The sequence below is a fragment of the Salvelinus namaycush genome, chromosome 34, assembly GCF_016432855.1.
Source record: "Salvelinus namaycush isolate Seneca chromosome 34, SaNama_1.0, whole genome shotgun sequence".
NCBI classification, from domain to species: Eukaryota; Metazoa; Chordata; class Actinopteri; order Salmoniformes; family Salmonidae; genus Salvelinus; species Salvelinus namaycush.
Window position 1 is genome coordinate 4920474 of NC_052340.1, and position 19943 is coordinate 4940416.

General features: G+C 41.5%; 1 protein-coding gene across 5 annotated transcripts; it reads left to right on the forward strand.

Annotated features, from left to right (window-relative positions):
- Positions 1-6602: 6602 nt before the first annotated feature.
- Positions 6603-12904, forward strand: LOC120029065 (protein fosB-like). 5 transcript variants are annotated; one of them, XM_038974369.1, is made up of 6 exons: positions 6603-6857; positions 7079-7257; positions 8679-9035; positions 9283-9390; positions 9816-10169; positions 10324-10389. In XM_038974369.1, exons 1-6 carry the CDS (start codon positions 6794-6796, stop codon positions 10387-10389), a joined length of 1128 nt encoding a protein of 375 aa, XP_038830297.1. In that variant the 5' UTR covers positions 6603-6793. The 5 variants fall into 5 exon arrangements, with proteins under 5 accessions (XP_038830297.1, XP_038830293.1, XP_038830295.1 ...); XM_038974365.1 differs by having other exon boundaries at positions 7076-7257; positions 8679-9065; positions 9816-12904; XM_038974367.1 differs by having other exon boundaries at positions 7076-7257; positions 9816-12904.
- The last annotated feature ends 7039 nt before the right edge of the window (positions 12905-19943 follow it).

Sequence of the window (19943 nt, forward strand, 5' to 3'; positions counted from 1 at the left end):
AGGAGCAGAAGGGAGAGGGGTGAGGAGCAGAGAGGAGTGTGTGGGTAAGAGGGGTGAGGAGTAGAGGGGAGTGTGTGGGTAATAGGGGTAAGGAGTAGAGGGGAGTGTGTGGGTAATATGGGTGAGGAGCAGAGGGGAGTGTGTGGGTAAGAGGGGTGAGGAGTAGAGGGGAGTGTGTGGGTAATAGGGGTAAGGAGTAGAGGGGAGTGTGTGGGTAATATGGGTGAGGAGCAGAGGGGAGTGTGTGGGTAATATGGGTGAGGAGCAGAGGGGAGTGTGCGTGTGAGGAGCAGAAGGGAGTGTGGGTGAGGAGCAGAGGGGAGTGTGTAGGTGAGATGGGTGAGGAGCAGAGGGGAGTGTGTGGGTTGGGATGTGTAATGACACGGAAATGGGGTGAGGGGGAGGATGATGGGAGCACATGCAGAACTCTGTCTTCACATATGTCGTGTGACATCATTTCTACCCCTTGCCTCTCTATCTCTTTCTCTTCCATCCAATCTTATTTGATCTCTCTTTCCAATGTATCTCTACATTTGTATTTTATTTTTTCTTCCCCTCTCTCTCCCACTCACTCCCTATCTCCCTCCCTGTAATGTGCCTTAAAAAATAGGGCAATCCTTATATAAGAAGGGAAGGAGGTAGGGGAATATGGAGGGCAAGAGATAGGTTGAAAAATAGATGGACAAAGAGACACAGTGAGCGAGAGAACAGTGAGTGGGGGGAATAATCATGACATTCGACCCTCTCCTCCTCCCTCTGCCTCCCTGTCTGGCAGTTGGCCTGTTGAAAGTAGTCTAGGTTTGACGTGCTGCCTGAGTCACGGAGAGCTGCGGAATACTAAAACCCACTGATTGCATTTAACTTTGGGTACCCAACTCCCATGCAGTTCATGATACAATAGAACAAGCCGTGCTAATTTCTGCTGCTCACTGCTGACAGCTAAGGATTTACTCAAACCTAAAAAAAAAGCTATTGAAAAAGGAACAATTACGCAGTCGACTATCAGAGACACAGGAATGTATTGGCAGGCATCCCGTCTATATTTGTTGTGCGTGGTCATACAAAAAAAGAGGGGGGGATTAGAAATTATGCCAACAATTAAATTGAACCTACAATCTATCTGCAATATGTTATATTGTTTTTGTGCATCTCTGAGCGATGTTCTATCAATTCCCGGGGTCATTCTATGCAAAACACGCCGAAGAGTGCAGATACACGTGAAAACAGGTAATCGATAGAACATTGTTCAGAGAGACGCACAAAAACAACATAACATTCAAAATAGGTGAATCTTTGCTTTAACACATGTCTCACTCCAGCCCTGAGTTCGTTGTTATCTACCGCAAGTCAGTAAGAGTTATTGACCCTGTCTGTCTGTCTGTCTGTCTGTCTGTCTGAACACACTGACCACAGAGAGACGCAGGAGGAGCAGTGGAGGGATAGGCCTGGTTAATCAAGTTTTAGAGTCCTAGCCCTTGCAAATCCTCTGTTTTTACACTCCCTGGTCTTTGGTCCAAGTATAACACAACCCAGACAGCTGTAGAATGAGCTGGAGGGGGAGAGAGCGAGCAGGAGGGAGAAGAGCGGGATGACCTCATTCTACTCCTAGCCGTTCCAGATGTTTCCAGACACGACTGAATGTTTCACGAGATCACGCAACACAGCGGAGGGGGACAGGGGTTCCCTGTCTACTTTCCCAAATAAACAGAGTGTAGAGACATGATACATACTTAACTGTAGTTATGGAAGTGGGAGGTAGAGAGGAGAGACATTACTCTTTCCTGAGCGGAGCAATTTCTTTGCTCAGTACATACCTCAGATAGTTGTAACATTTTAATAATAGGTCTACACTAAACAGGGGGAGTGTTCAACATAGCGGTAATATATTGTTGTTTGACATATGTATTAAAGCAACTGTAACCAGAAATAGGGGGAAGTTAAGAGGTTTTAACAAACAGAAAAAGGAGAAGTCCACAGTTCCAAACGTTTGAACGTCTGTGAGCTGAGGTTTCGCTCAAGAAGCCAATGTTATTAATTTCAGATCTGCTATATTTCAGTTAATATAACAAATACAAGTCACGTTTGCTTAGACTGAGGCCATGTCCCATCTATGCTGCCAAGAAAGAATTACTGGATTTGACAGACTAGGAATGGGGAGAAGGAGAGGTTATAGGGGCAGACTTTCTCCCTTATATCAGCAAGAGCAGCTGTCATACATACAGCCCTAAAACTGTGTAGCCAAGAGCTAACTTCGTAGCAAGCAATAGCCCTGTAACCTGCCTGCCTCATAGTCTTCAACTATTCTGCTGAACTTTTGTATTTTGTCTCGCAATCTAAGTGAGTAGCTGCAGATGACAGACAGAAGAGGAAACTGTCGAGAGAGCTTTGGAGACAAAGTCAGCTCTATTTCTGTGGTTAACAGGGGGAGGGGTGGGAGGAATTTTGTGGTGTGTTGGGTAGAAAGAAATCCAGGTCAAACTTCTCTCCGTGGTGAAAGCCTGTGAGAAGGTTTAGGCAATGTTGTCCGGGTGAGCAGCCAGAAGGGGTGTAAACAACACCATTCTGAAGTGGGACGGGCCTGGTTGTTGCCTGGTAACAAATATTTGGGGCAGGAAGACTGGGCAAACATGCCTCGCCCCCCAAGGAAACAGGGGCAGGCCTCACTAGCAGAGTTAGCAGCTTCCCGGAAATACGAAGGACAAGCAAAACAAAGCACACTCAGGCACAGGACAGATCTACTGGTTCATTCCAAATTCAGTACATCTGTAATGCTAAATGCATGAACTCTCAGACACTGATGGAAAGTGTAAAATTCCAACAGTTATGCAGGTTTACTTAGCACTTGTAATACCACTGTGGTGTATATGGCTACACATTTGGCATTTAGGCTACCTGATATCAATGAGACCAATATACTGTAAAATGATAACGTTAGGAGAATAATAAAAAGTAAAATGCATGGTGGTTCATACTGCTTATAGCCACAGGTCATAGTCTGATCCAAGATGTGTGTGTGCTTTAGCAAACTCCTTAGACTACTGTTATGGTGCCATGAAAGAACCATACAAGATCATGGGAACAGGCTAAACAGGTCACACGTTGCAGCTAAATTTGGCTCGGGGACCATTATTGGTTTGTTTGCGTATTGTCTACAACACCAGTCACCACATTTCCAGCACCTAAATGAGAGGGGGAAAGTCATGTGATTTCCTGCTTCTGTAGGGTGGCGCACATATGAGAAACAACTAAGCAAAATGAGGGTATTTTCCTTATCAAATCTATTTGAGATGTGTATTTGATTAGGAACAACAGTTTCCCTGAGTAGCTTACAATACAAGTTTAAAACAACATTTAGCCTCAGGCATTTGCTTAAGAAAAATATGAATGATAGTCAAATAAATACTATGACCTTGTGGTGTTGCAGTATTCATATGGTGGATAATATTACCCAATAACTGGCAGAATGTTGTAAGCTCATTCATTTTGCACCACATAGACTTCTAGCAGATTTATGTTCTGCACTTCTGTATGAACTTCAAAGCCAACACATCTCACATCTCTCTATCAAGCAGCAGGAGAAATGTCCCTAACAGAAGTTTTGCATGAAAATGAGCATTAACGAGCATTAACAACTCTTGGATGCAGATGGCAATTGATTGGCTAACTTCCTAGGCGGAACAATACACTATTTTGCGATAATTAATTCCGAATAAACTATTTAGCCACGAGTCGCAACCAAGTGGAATCTCCTGAAAAGCAAGTTAGGATACAAGTTAGCTTGCTGTAGCTAGGCTACAGGCTGCGCTGCTGTAGCTAGTATCTCCAAACGCTTAGCAAGACTACAAAGTTAGATATATGCATGCAAAATCACACAACGATTAACTTGTATTTGAACGGAGATGGCAGGGCTATATCATCAACTTGAAAATACGCTGTTAAACGAGAAATTCGTGGACTTATGGAATACATTTCAGTCAGCCATCTTATTCATGCCTCAACAACAGCTCTACCCCTGCCCTGTCACTCAAGAACTGGTTACTGCGGAAACCGGTTGCCAAGCAACAAAAACAAAAAAAGACTACATTTGTAGCTACGTTTCTACGTCAGGCGTGTTGGAACGGTATCTCCAAGGCAACACAACGCTGTACTGTGTACACATGCAGCAGACTTCATCGCGGTGAGAAAGGGATAGCAAGCACATGGTCGGTCTGTAAAACCTCTTGTTTTAGCCGTTATATAACCTAAACAAGACTCGTTAGATTGATTATATAGGTATGCATGCTATTAAACATGCTGAACAAGCCTTGGTTTTTCTTGTGTGTTTCTAGCAAGCCTCAGCTTGCAGTGCAGATATGTTAACTGACAAGTGAATTGCTATTTGCCTGATGCAGATGTTAACTGTATTCCTTAATTCAACCACCCTTTCCTTTATTAGACAGTTTAATGGTGGTAGTGGTTGTTGTCGTTTTTACAGTCGGTGCAGTTAGAATGTGAAACTTTAGGTAGACTATTGATCTCAATAATACCTGTGCCCCGTTGATGTTGATGCCCTCCAGCCCTATCTTCTTGATAACTTCCCTGATTATGAACCACCATCCCCTAATATAATATAACACTTGCTGCTCTCCTGTGTAGGTAGGTAAATGTATTGTCAAAACTCAGTGGTGTTGTTATGACCTCAGAGCTTCCCATGAATCATCTGTCCGGATTACTCATCGCGATTGATCACCGACAAAGTACAGAACGTTCCTTGTCGGTGACGTTGTAGTGCTGACTAATTGTTATTATCCCCACTATTCCCTGTCCTTTTACACACCGATGTATGCCGCCATGACATTTTACGACATTGCAAACCTAAATATTTTTCTTGTCTATTTTAAGACCCCCCCCACACACACACACACACACACCTCCTCCCACCTGCCATATTCCAATTGGCGTCTGTACGTAGGGAAAAGTCTACAGAAAATGAATAATTTTCTGTACAATTCGACAGAGGATGTTTGCAGTGACAGCAGTGTATGGCGACGATTTCCGTCACTGCTGCCCACTGTCCGTGTCGGAACACTCTGCCTCTCAATCTGTTGACATATTTTCTGGTAAAACGTTTGGAGGCTGTTGAATAAAGAATAGCCCTCGTTGTTATTCTGGGAACTTGTGTAAAAAATAAAAAAAAATTGACAACAGAATCATTGATCAGCGACGCCCTCTGCACATTTTACATCCCACACTCATGAATAACACGTCAATCTTGCCTACTTCATGCATGAATGTGTAGCTACTCACAGTCCATAGATGTGTTACCTGAAGATACTCCACTCATACAAAAAACATGCCGAATGGAAGTCCAAAAACGCGTACTCATTGCTTCATATGCTTATGCTCGATCTTCTCCATTTCAGTCTAAAATACCAGCTCGTAAAGAAATCTTAATGAAATCAATCAAATTTAGTTTATAAAGCCCTTCTTACATCAGCTGATGTCACAAAGTGCTGTACGGAAACCCAGGCTATAATCCCAAACAGCAAGCAATGCATGTGTAGAAGCATGAAATCTGATGATCCGACACTTTATGCTATGATAAAGAAAAATAACTGAATGTGTTCAAACGTACCAGTGCAAAAACCTGTCGAAATCCCAGCAGCAGAAGGCCCCGTTATAGAACGAGGGATTCCACGGCCTCTCCAAGAAAGGGAACTCCCGAGGGCGTGTCAGTGAGAAAGTTCACTCGAGAGGATTTCCTCTCTTTGCCTGGTGGGTTTCCTTCCTCTTGTGAGCGATGTCAAAGCAAGTAATTGCGTAAGAAATCGACAATGGAATGTGCATATGTTTATAATGGCCAACCGGTCTAAATAGGCCTACTTGAATTCTGCCAGTACGAAGTAGCCTGTCCCATAGCCTATTTTTCAATGATGTTGCTCAATAACCTAGAAGTAATTTCAGTAATTTCCCATTTCATTGTCACTAGGTTATAGCCTACAGTATATACTAGGCTATATATAACCTACATGCTAGATCTATATTCGTTTATATATTCATTTATCTATTTAGGCCTATGCAAATAATAATAATACGTATAGGAGGCAGACAGTATGTACATTAATACCTGTTTTATTATTTAACATATTCATTAGGCAATGGGCTAAACTAGCCCTCAAAGTTTTACTTGGTCTGGAGCTTAACTCTACAATACTTAGGCTGTTTACTGAGTCTACAAAATAATTATTAGGCTACATGAGCTTACACCTCCAAAACACTAAGAACACGTGCATTGAGATTTTAATTTAATCTACTTTACAATACATACTTTGGCTAGGTGCACACTAAAATTGTCATAACTTGTTGTTTCATTAAATGTACTATCAGAAATAGTTTCTTGATCAAAAATATATCGTGGCTGTGATAGTAACATGTTATATTCTCGTCTGCTGGACGGTTTCTGTGGGAGAGGGAATCCCTAGCTAAACGTCATTACCAAGGATACCAAACAAAAACACAACCCCATAAATGGGCACGTACGTCAGCGGAACTCCTAGGCGGGACTTCGTATCCTTTACAATGCTTCTCTCGTACTCCATGGATTCATTCATAAGACAAGACTCGCTTCTGTGGACTGTGACTCTATATCGCTGATCAGTTTACACATAGTGGACTTTTACATGGATCTATCATTGCACATTGTAAAAAGGGGACAAAGGACATATTTTAGCGGATTCTGAATCGGATCGATGAGTTTTTAAAAATCCGAAACGTAAGGACTGTTTCCATAGCAGCGAACTGGATTTCCTTCTTCATGCAACTTTTTTGGAAAGAGACCAAGAGCATCTTACCGGAGCACAATAAGGAACACATTAACGGTAAAATACTTTCTAAACATGAATGTTAGATAATGCAGCAACAACGGTTCTTATTACGTGATTTCCGATATACATGTAGGCTACACGTAAAGCGAGGTTTCCAGTTATGCATGTTTACTGTTGACCAAATCCTAGATACATGAGATTGCATTTCAATGACATCAAACTGACAGCTGTCTCCCCTCTTCCCCCTTGCCCTTGTGTATGCGCTCGAACAGCAGGTGACATCGCACTCACTCCGGGAACTGTAGGTTTCTCTCTCGGCTCCGCCCGGGAAATGTTCCAGGGATTCCCCGGTGACTTTGATTCCGTCTCCCGTGGAAGTTCGTCCCCGTCTATTGAGTCTCAGTACTTTTCCTCCGTGGACTCCTTCGGGAGCCCGCCGGCCAGTGCCTCACAGGTAGGTCCAATAAGTCAAGTAATGATGAGTATCAGGGGAGAAAGGGAGCTTATGTGTCCTTTCCCCCCCAATTTCCGATGTTGATTACTATAATATTGAGGAAACATTTCATTTGACAGATGTTTATATAATAATGCATGAAGTCTGATTTATGTTGTACATGATGATGTGGCCGTGGGTTGTATTCCAGAAATATGGGTTAAGTTTAGAATTCAATGATGCTTTTACAGTTCAGTAGTATTTGCAAATGCTGGTGCAGTTATACCTTGTCGCGTTAGAGTTCTACCATGCAGAGTTTGGATTTATCAACCTGAGTATCATCATAATTATACGCTTGTTGTTACATAGTTTCTATGAAAGGGAAAGGCAAGAAGATTTTCCCTTTCACGTCTGATAAACCATGCGTGAAAAAATGCGCTGCCAAATGCCTTGAAATCTACAGGCACTTGAATTTTATTGTAGTAAAGGCCTGCCGGCATGTTCTCTGACTCAGGCTGTGCCACCTCTAATAGCAACGTGTACTGTCTTCGGTGGTAGGTTTACAGCACGCAGCGCAACGGATGACAACGCTTTGGCCCTCCTACGTACGCAAAAAAAGCTCCGCCTTTGCTCGCTTCTCTCCACTCTCCCTGTTGTCAGGACTCGCTGTGACGTAAATGCGTTCTATTTTGGAGTGTTACGTCGCGTTGCTAAGGGAACACCGAGGGTGTGACGGGGGAGGACGAAGGAGGAGGGGGGACTTATTCGAGCGAGTTGATTGGTTGAGGCGGCCTCTTGAAAGCTGCATGTCGCCTTGCCTTAAACGCTTTCATATGAATATTAATGCAACTCCGAGCTCACTATGGCATCACTGCTCGCCTCAGTTCTAATTAAAGCAGAGAGAGTCAGTGATAGATTTGGGCACCTAAATCTATTCTTGCAATCATCTCTTTATAACATCTGTTGTGCAGGAATTTTGGGATACTCCAACTCTCACTGACATTCTATCATTCTATAAGAGTGACATTTACTGATAAGATGTACTACTTTTTACAAGTTTGTATGCGCCTTTATGACGTTATTATAAGGGTTATCAATGTGTTATGTCTATTTGTAGCACATTTTCAACTGACAAATTGTTTTTTTATTAAGTTAGGATCATAATGAGATCATATAAGACATTATAAGGGGGACATACATGCTTATGACTAGTCTTACAATGCATTTATACCTGTCAGCTTCTTATCCACATGGTAAATGTTTGCAATGGTGGCAGTTTATTCAACGTTTGTTTATAGATGACTTGTGAATAGAATGGGTGTGTCAAACTGTACCCTGAAAGTGTGTGTCTTATGGACATCTTGTTGTCATTGCATTGTATAGCAGCATCACATTTCTCTGTCTGTGTTCATTCCTAACCCCTCCATCTCTGTGTGTTCCAGGATTGTGTGTCTGCTGGAGGCGGGGTAGGGGTAAGCAGTGGTTCCGGGGGCAGCAGTGGAGGAGTGGATATGCCAGGCTCCTTTGTGCCCACAGTCACAGCCATCACCAGCAGCCAGGACCTGCAGTGGATGGTGCAGCCAACTCTCATCTCGTCCCAGGCCTCTGGGCAGAGTGGGATGGGGACCTCTACTATGACCCAGTCTGTGTCCCTGGTAGACCCTTATGATCTGCCAGGGCCCAGTTATTCCTCTGGCTCAGGTTTTACTCCCGCAGGCTCTGATACCCCGGGGCCAGGCCCAGCCCCGGGCCCCATCCGTCAGTCCAGGACCCGTAGCCGCCGTGTACGAGACGAGTCTGTGAGTGACGATGGAGATGTTGGTGTGTTTGTAAGTGTGCGTGCCCCGTGTGTCAATCTTTATATGTCGAATGGATAGACAGCAAGAATGAACACGTTCGCCGCATTTTCTATGACACTGTATTTGACGATACATCTATATATCTGTTATTCTCAGCTAGCGAGAGCCCATTCAAGTGCATCAGACAGATTCGCGGCAAAGACAAAGTTTGCATTTGTTTTAATCCCTCCTTATTCTTTTCCTCCAGTTGACTCCAGAGGAGCAGGAGAAGAGGCGTGTTCGACGCGAGAGGAACAAGCTGGCAGCCGCCAAATGCCGAAACCGCCGGCGCGAACTGACTGACAGACTGCAGGGGGTGAGCTTGCCTGTGTTCTTACTGTCAAAATGACTTCCTGTGATAATTATATGCAGTGTGTTATGCTACATAACTAGGCTCATGATAATGACTGTGTATGTGAGTAAAAGTAACACATGATGTTATTCAAGGGGCTGGTTATTAAGAGACGGGGGTTATTAGTTGAAGAGCGAAGATGATTATAGTGCTTGTGACAGTCTATTGTGCCTACAGTTGGTATAGTCTAATTTACCAGTCCTAGCATGGGCTAAAGTATCTATTTCAAGGGGGAAACATGTAGGCCTATCTATATCTAAAAACATAGCCATGCATCCACCTCCACAGACGTAGAATTAGAACACCTGTGTTGTCTAACCCTCTACCCCCTCTCACTCTCTCTCTCTCTCTCTCTCTCTATCTCTCTCCTTTCCTCCCTCCCTCCACAGGAGACTGACATCCTGGAGGAGGAGAAGTCTGAGCTGGAGGCTGAGATCTCTGAGCTGCAGAAGGAGAAGGAGCGCCTGGAGTTTGTCCTGGTGGCTCACCAGCCCAGCTGCAAGATCCCCTACCAGGAGCAGCAGGCCTCTGGCTCCACACAGCTCCAGTATCAGCCCCTACTGCCCCAACAGGCCCCCGTCTCCATCGTGGGCTTGACTGTGGAGGACACTTTCTACCTGCCTCCCGCCTACACCTCGCAGCCCTCCACTTCACAGCAGCAGCAACAACAACAGCAGCAGCAGCAGCAGCAACAGCAGGTTCAACAGCAGCAGGTTCATCCGCAGCCGGGGATGATGCAGGAGGTAGCGTTTTCTAGTTCTTTCTATGGCTCAAGCGAGCCTGCGCCGGGTGGGCCGTGCCTGGTGGCCGACGGTGGGGGTGGTGGTCACAATGATGGCGCGGCCGCTGGCAGCTACAACCCTTCATACACATCTTCATTTGTGTTCAGCTACCCAGAGGGAGCCTGCGGGGTCAGCGCTAACCAGAGAAACAGCAGCAGCGAGCAGTCCTCTGATTCCCTGAACTCGCCCTCGCTGCTCGCTCTCTGACTGACCGACAGACACACACACCACACGCACGCACACACACACCCCTGTGTCAATCACGTACATACGGCAAAAACCAGTTGCTCATGATAGACGAGGTCAACAACATGGATAACATACATCATATGATGATCCATACAAACTCACACACATTCAGACCTGAAAAACATGAAATCAAACCAAGTTTGACCACATAGCATTTAGTGCATATAAGCCACTGTTGTCCTTATGAGAAAACTAAACGTAACTAACCAAGTATTTGAAGTGAATTCAAATTGAGTCTAAAACTCTGGGCTCTGAGTTGTCAGTCGATCTGTGAAACATCCTCTGACATCATACCCAGCTTAATTCACAATGAATCTTTCAACATCTTGTGACGTGCACGTACAGTGCACACAGTAAATAGTAACATGCTCACCTGCGATCCCACAAGCACACTTATCCACCCCTTCGTTCCCTCTGTCGGCCATCCCTCTCTCACTGCTCCTGCTCTCATCTTCTTCATCCCTCTCTTCATGCTGAATGTATTTGTGCAAGCTGAAATAGGGAAGAAGGACTGAGGTTTGGGTCTTTTTTTGTGATGCCAGACTGCTGAGCTCTTGCTCTCCCCTCCCGCCTTCCTCATCCTCTCGGTTCCTCTTGCTTCTTCGTCATTAGTTGTGACTTGGAAAGGGAAGGGCGTCACAGCCTCCAGCTATCTGGCTCTTTCTCTTTTTATCCTGCCGTCTACTCTTCGTCCATCTCTCCATCTTTGTTTCTCTCCTCTGTGTGTCTCTCTCTGTCTCTTTGAAGTCTTCGAACCCTGAGAGCACGCCGAGCCCTTCCAGCACCTGGGACCTTGACTGAGCGCCAGCCCACCTCACACGTCCCACACAGACGCGGACGAACCCCCAACTGAGGAGCCCTGGAGTATTTCGCTCAAAGCAGACAAAAGCAAAAACTAAAAAACACACACGCACACACTGAAAATACAACAAATTTGATGGACACAAATGTAAAAGAGTTGTCACTCTTTTATTTCTTCTCCTGGGCCATTGTTGGATGTTGAAACGATGGAGATTAAATGAGACTTGTGTTGTGACGGTGAGATGAGGATGGCGGGAGAATGAGAGAAGAGGCTTTAGCCGAGGTAGAGGTCTAGAGGGAGAGCTGAAACTTTGGCAGAGAGAGAGGATGAGCCCCCTGTACTCGTAAGCCTGAATTGAATTTAAACAATCCAAAAAAATCCTGCTTTTGCCAACTGTATGGATGGGTTACCTCTTACCTGCAGAGTACCACCGCCATACTTCAAGCATCTGGATTGTCCTCCATTTGTTACTGATACTATTTTGCATAATGTTCTTCACCCTCCTTTATCGCCAAGTATTTTCTGTTGTTGTTTTTAAGTCTTACATTTGACAGAGAAAATATCATGGTGAGAAAAAAACATTGAGAGAGGAATGTACTTTTGGTAAAGAGCTTTTGTCAGACATGAGTCTGTTGATAACCAATATGTTTTAAAAAATATTACCTGTAAGGAATATTTAACCAACCTCTGAACATTGGGATGAGTGGCCTCTGTGCCTCTCCAAGTGGGAGGTGCATTTATTGTGAGTGTATCTCACTCTGAGCCACTTGGCCCGCTTATTTATTTCTTGATTGAGGTTGACACGATGAGAGAGCACAATACGGAGCCGGACACACAGAGGAGACAAGAGGAGGGGGGTGTTTATGACTATGTGTTCTACATTTGTCTGTGAATTTGTTCCTTTTATTTCCAGTGACATTTGTTATGTTTGAGTTTTTTGTTGTTGCTTTGTCCTCGGCTCTTACCTGTGTTGTCGCTGCCAGAGGCTCTTGTTCTTTTCCCCTTAATGTTACATTTACTATTGCATTGTAACTATTATTGTGTTATTATTTTATTTTTTATCTTAGGTTTGGCAACTTCAGAGGCATGATGTGCACTATAAAAACATTTTCTATGTGTCAAAAGTATACTTAAAAGCATATGCATATAGATACAAAAAAATGTGTATATTTAAGTGTATGTACAATTATTGTGAAGTATGAATGTTTGAAAATATATAAATGGGATATTTTTGTCAATGAAGAAACAGAGGTGCAGTTTTTGAGGCTGGTTTTAAAATGGATATTTTTCTAAAAGAACAAAGATTTATAAAAAACGATAATACTTAACCATTCCCTCAATATGACGCACATTATCACTGCCTGTGCTCATATGTTTTACATATAAAAGCACATTATTCAGGATAACTATATCTAACATGTGATGCTGCGTGTATTGCAGTTTGTCAATATGATGAGATTATTGAGGTGGTGCTATTGCCTTTTGCTTTTACATTTGCCCGTTTGTTTGTTTTTCTCTGTGAGGTCAGTCCCAATGCCTATGCCGCCAAAGCTTAATGTCACCACTTAGTCCCCTACGGACCCAAAATGAGGAAACTAGTATGAATTGAATGTCAAAATACATATTAAAGTATTAATGATGCAAATAATTTTTTATTGAATTTTTTGTTGAGAACAGTCCGTTAGTCCAGTGTGCATTCCTGTTCAATAAAGTAGTTATCGTGTGATTCAAACAACAGACATTTTTGGAGAGCTTTTCGAGAGTTGCTCTCATAAAAAAAAATCACCTCACAGTAGTAATTGTTGCATAACTTGAAATATCAATGGAGGTGTGATTGTGATTTTTTTTTTGTCTGGCTTATCATTAGATGGGCTAAAGTCTTAGTTGTGAATTGAAAAGAGGGCCCGTCCATTTTTATTGTGAAGCAAAAAATGTAACTTAAGTGCCAGGCTTCAAGTGGTAAGACAAGGGACAGGCCTCATATGCCTTTTTTGAGTGACGAACTTCCATGCCTTTTCATTTCCTTCCATGAACCTACCATGGCATTGTTGATGATGTGTGAAAGGGGTTTACACTGATAGATGGCACGGTCTGGACAAGTATGGCTCGTGTACAGAATGGTTTTGTGGTGCTACTTATAGTATATCAGATGAACTGATCATAGAACATCCTGTTCTGGCAAATTCACTTACAACTTATCAGTGATGAGGTCCATGGGTCCTGTTCCATCAAAACCGCTCGAAGAGTCTCCAGAGTTGGACAAAAATATACCATGGTTCTTCCACTGAATGAGAGCATGTTTGAATATTCCTGCCGCCGATATTCTTCTAATTTCACACCCTAAACAATGTCGCATTGATATCTTGAATTCCAACCATGCATTCTCTTAGAAAATGTTATGTCATTTTTTTTCTTACCCTGGAAACCCAGTTACCAGTTTGGAAGAATTCACACCTATGTCAGCACCGGACAGATCAGGAAATGAGGTCTAGTTCACATAAGTCTAGTTTTGTAATCTGTACCATCCAAGAGAGAGAACGAGAGAGACAGAAAGGTAAAGACAGAGAAATAGAGAGAGGAGAATTGAGGTGGCAGAGGGAGAGAACTTCCATTTTGGAACTTCCTTTTCTCACAATCCAAGTTGAGATGGGCCATGGACATATGTAGCAATGATGAAATAAACTCAGTCACGTTGTTGTAGCAGTGGACCTGCCTTCATACAAATACCTCCATACAAGACTGACTGGAACAGACAAGAGGTCTTTTACCATTTGCGTGGTTGACAAATGCCTTATTTTTCCATGAGTTGCAAACTTGCAATGTTATGTATTGAAATTGAAACTTTGAAATGCAACACTCATATCCTCTAGGATAGACATGTATCAAATCATATGAAAAGCTTCATTTACACAGTGCCAGAAGTCTTCTGCACACTCTTTCTGCTATGCTATGTGTCCAGTGTGATCATGTATTGTCGTGATTTTCCACCCCTATTATAAACTGTACCATGATCTTTCATTCACATAGCCCGGTATCTATGTTTGGGCCAAGAGGTCTTGACCTAATTGAGTGGAGGTTGAGGGGCAGACCTTGATTATAAATATATGAATCTTCAAGAAATATTTTAAAACCCTTAATTTTTTGCATTTTCCTTTGATGCCTTGTGACTGATATTTTTGGTTATTTCCTTCAATAGAACCTTTGTCTTTTCCTCGAATGCCTTCTCTAGAAAGTTTATTTCTGACTTTATATGTAAACAGATGTTTGTCTTTTTCTGTGAAGCAATGGTCGCATTGTTGTGATCAGCAGTGACTAATGAAAATGGACGCAGAAATTTTACGGGAATTTATACTCAAGACATTTTGAGACTATTTGTAACAGCTGAGGCCCAAAACGAAATAGGTTTTAGGCCTACCTGGTTAAATAAAGGTTAAATAAAAAATCAAATAAATAAAACATCTCCAGTGATAGATATAATGATGGTGCTTTGATAACTACACATTTGTCCTTGTTCAGTGCATAAAATAAGTATAATAATTGATGAAATGTAATGCTCAATAACCTTCTCTTGCATCTGTTTCTGAAGGGATCAATTTAACCTCTGATTATCTTATACAGTATTGTCTATCTTTTTCAAATGGACCAGATGTTATGACAGTACACCTGTCATATTTCTCTCTCTCTCTCTCTCTCTGTGTCTCTCTCTGTCCACCCCATTCTAACTCCTTTCCCCCATTCTCTCTTATTTTACTTGACGGAGGGGAGCTTTACTCATCGTTGTTCTTGATAGACTGTGAAAGCTGAGTGAGCTTTCCCCTCCGTAACTGTTTATATTACCGTCCAAATCTTTATTTTGGAGAAAATAGCATTCAATAAACAGCAACATAGTATCAAGGTGATTTGTTGTGTGTGTGTGTGCTGTGGCCCCATACCTCACCTCTATCATGAAATGTCTCCAAAGGGTCGGGAAATGGAGTCCCTAGAGAAAGCAAGAACAAGATGGTTGTCAGGAGTAGTGCAGTATTATCATAAGGAGACGTATACTTGGAAAACGGAGGAGGAATGGAGGGGAAAAGAGAGGGATAGGGAGGGACTCAGATAAAAATTGTGGAAAAAAGGGAGATGGTTTGTTAAAGAAGAATGGTAGAAAGTGTAAACAGAGGGAGCTGAAGACAGGAGGAGAAATGGAAGTGAATGAGGGTGAAGTATAGGAGGTGGTAGGTGTGGTGAAGTTATCGGAGACTGAGGTATGTACCGAGGGTCAGGAAAAAGATGAGTCTGTGACAGTACGAGTGAAGTTTATGGAAAAAGTGGACTCTTGCCTTTTGGCCTATCCATTTGTGGTTTCACTGTGGGTGAAAAAAAGAGTTGGAAAATGTGGAATCGGTGAGGGTAACCAGAAGTGGTCTAGTGATAATTGTTTGTGTTTCCGTTAGTCAGAGGGAGAAGGCGCTCGGAGTAAAACAAATGGGGGCAAGAAAAGTTAATTGTTTTGCTCTCAAGAAAAGGGCACCAATGAAAGGAGTGATAACTGGGGAAGCATTAAATATAAAAGTTTACCAGCTGAGGGGAAAGATTCCCGGTGTATGTGATGCTCGTCGTTTGATGCGACAAAGTGAAGTTAGAATATATAAGTTATCCTGTACGAGCATATGTGCCGAATACAAGCTTATGTGGCAGCAGTGTGTAGGAGCGAGGGTCCACGATCTGAGAAGTGTGCAGAAGGGCATGAGATAAAGGAATGTGTAGTATTGGGGAAAGTAGTGGAATGTGTTAATTGTAGGGGTGCACATGAAGCTGGGGATCAGAAATATCCCGTGCGAGAGAGGCAGGTAGAGTAGAGCAGAGGTTGTCATATGCTGAGGCAGTGGAGAAAGTAGAGGAAGATGGGTTAAAGGGGGGGAGTGGTGAGAGTAGTAGAAACATACCAGTACAGAGGGATAGACCAAAAAGTGATATAAGTTTCAGTAAGATTGGATTTTTAGCATTTATAGCAATGGTTATCATCTGTACTGCAGGGATGGAACGGAAGTCGCAGAAAATTGAGGTGGTGGTGGCAGCTGCAGAGAGGTATTTGGGTGTGTGAGACTTGACATCAGAAGAGTTTCAGGGTGTGTTAAGTGGTGATGTCTCATCCTTGATGGCATGAGGTAGGAATAAATACATTTAATTAGTGGAGTAGGGTGGTGTTAATTTTATTTTATATAATTCTGAAATTAGTGAGTGTAGTGTTAGATGGTAGAGTATTTATTTATTACATTTGTATTTTTCAAGTGAAGTATATGGGAGTTATACTCCAGTCTAGTAGGTGGCGGTAATGCATTACATTTACATTTAAGTCATTTAGCAGACGCTCTTATCCAGAGCGACTTACATTTAACCTTTTTTTTTTATTTAACTAGGCAAGTCAGTTAAGAACAAACTCTTATTTTTCAATGACGGCCTAGGAACAGTGGGTTAACTGCCTTGTTCAGGGGCAGAACGACAGATTTGTACCTTGTCAGCTCGGGGATTTGAACTTGCGACCTTTCGGTTACTAGCCCAACGCTCTAACCACTAGGCTACCCTGCCGCCCATGCATCAAGTTAGAAGCCAACCGCCGTTAAACCTCATAGAAGAAGAAGAAGAAATGTAAGAAGAAGAAATGAAGAATATGAAATATGGAATATGGGAAATATTGGGAACTGCTGAAATTTAAAATCCGCTCAGCCTGTATTACTTATGGAAAACGGCTTGCTTTAAGAAGGAGATGTGATGTAGCTGAACTCTCTAAGACAATTGTGGATATCACAGAGATTGAGCATCTTGATCTTAATGAGAATGCCAAATTGAATGATTTACAGAATCAACTAGATACATTGTATGAGGAAAAGGCTAGAGTAGCTTTCATAAGATCCAGAAAACAATGGCTTGAAAAAGGCGAAATGAACAGTAGATACTTTTTTAATTTGGAAAAGAGGAGAGGGGAACTCAACACACTTCGGAAACTTAAGATTAATGGGGTTACCACTGAGGATAGAGAGTTGTTATCAGACTTTACCACAAGGTTTATGAGCATCTTTACTCCTTAGATAACAATTTGAGTGACTCTAAGGATCTCCTTGATTCTATAGAGAATGTTCATTTGGTTAGTGAAGAATTCAATCGGTCTTGTTGTCAAGATTTATCCATTATAGACATCCAGTATGGGGTTGCTCAGTTAAAAAATAACAAATCTCCAGGTTGTGATGGATTAACCTCTGAATTTTACAAAACCTTCTCTGAAGAAATAGCACCATTTTTACTTGAAACCTTTAAGGAGGCTATAAAGAAGGGAGAACTACCTGCCTCTCTGAAGCAAGGGGTTATTACTCTCATACCTAAACCACACAAGGATCTCTTAAATATTGATAATTGGCGTCCAATCACACTCCTAAATAACGACTACAAAATTAAGCCTTAATCTTTGCAAAAAGGTTAAAGTCTTGCTTGAATGATCTGATTGATGAATGTCAATCAGGGTTTATGAAAGGGTGCCATATATCTAATAATCTGAGGCTGGTGTTAGACTTGGTTGAGTATTATGATCTATTGGATGACTTCCCTGTTATCCTATTTTGGGATTTTCAGAAAGCATTTGATACAGTAAGTCACAATTTTATCTTTCATTGTCTTAAGCATTTGAAATTTGGTCGTTTTTTTGTTGATGCTATTAAAACTCTGTATAATGGTGGCAATAGCTGTCTCAAACTTTGTCATGGAACATCCTCAAGGTTTAACATTTACAAAGGAATACAACAAGGTTGTCCAATTTCTCCTTTTTTATTTCTGTAAGTATCTCAAATGTTATGCTCATTAGTTCATAAAAGTCCATTTGAAGGCATTACATTCCAGGCCAGAGAGATCAAGATATCCCAACTGTAAGATGACACCTCACTTTTTTTGAAAAAATGTGTCACAAACTAGATTAGCATTGGATATCGTGAAGCAGTTCTCCAAAATCTCAGGTTTGGCATTAAATCTTTCCAATTGTGAGATGTTTGTTTTGAAAGGGGCTGTCAATCCGGCAGATTGTAACATCTCTGAAAAAGATACTGTAACCTACCTCGGTGTAAAGATCACCAAAGATCTTAAGGCTGTGAATGATCTTAATTTGAACCCATTAAGTCTTCAAGGAAGGGTGCTTTTATCTTAAGCTGAGGGACTATCTCGTGCATCCTATCTTTTTTCATCTATTGACATTCCCAAATCCACTTTCTGTACCTTAGATAGGCTTTTGTACAACTTCATATGGAAAAACAAGCCACATAAGATAAAAAGAGATGTTATCACCAACAGAGTTTGTGATGGCGGTCTAAATGTCTTAGACTCCACTCTCTTCAATCAGATATCAAAGGTCAACTGGATTAAAAGGTACATGAAAAATCCTCATAGTTTCAGGAATATTATACCTCATTTTGTTTTTCAGAAGTTCGGAGGGCTTAATTTTTTACTACAATGTCCATATATTATGGGTTAACTTCCTGTGAAACTGGCGGCTTTTCACAAGCAGGCTTTAATGTGCTGGGCTTTGTTGTATAAACACAACTTTTCACCTCATAAATATTTTATATGGAACAATGGGTCGATATTACATAGAAACAAGACGTTATTTAACCATAAATGGTTCTCGAAAAACATTGTCATTGTCAGCCAATTAGTTCATATTAGTGGGAATCTATTTACACGGAGAGGATTTATGGAAAGATACAACTTTGAGGTTTCAAGCAAGGAATATGACACTGTTATTTAAGCTATACCTAGTGGGACAAAAACTTTACTTCAGAATAATGCATATTCTGGAATATCTCCGATTGTAAGCGAGATCCAGGTGAATGGCATTGGTCTACTAGATACGAAATTCAACAATCGTTTATTAAGGGATATTTTCTACAGGAAGTCTATTCCCTCTGTGATATTTTGTTGGGCTTCATCGTTTGATGTAAACTGGCGCCATGCTTGGCTCACTCCACACAAATGTATGGTGACCAATAAAGTAAAGGACATCTCCTTTAAGATTATCCATAGATTCTATCCGTGTAATAGCTTGATTTCTAAATATATACCTGATATTACCAGTGAATGCAGTTTTTGTGAACTAGAAACGGAATCTATTGAACACTTATTCTGTCATTGTTTATATAGTGAAGTGTTCTGGACTGATGTAAAACTATATCTTTGCCTCAAATTGCATACAACCATTGAAATGTCTACGTTTGACATATTGTTTTACTACACTGATTCCTCAGTTGAACGTATGTCATAAATCTCTTTATTTTATTAGGAAAATGTTTCATACACAAATCAAAAAATATGAAGAAAAAGGCCCTTTTCATAATTTTTTTAATCTGATTTGGAAACCTATTTAGAGTCTTTAAAACGTATACAAAACAAAACGTCAAAAAAATGTATTCGCTATATGTCTGTATTTGAATTGATATAATGTGGATTAGTTGTATTTTTTAAAATATTTTTCTCATTCCTCTGGCTGTTATGTTTATGTTTTGCATGTTACTGTTAATAAAAAAATACAAAATAAAAAAATAAATGTCTCCAAAAAAGAACGACAATTTATGGCAGTAGATTGAAGGGTTACACTGCACTCATGTGATGAAAATATGTTACTTCAAAAAAATGCAACGGAATTTACGTCACAAACGGAGCAG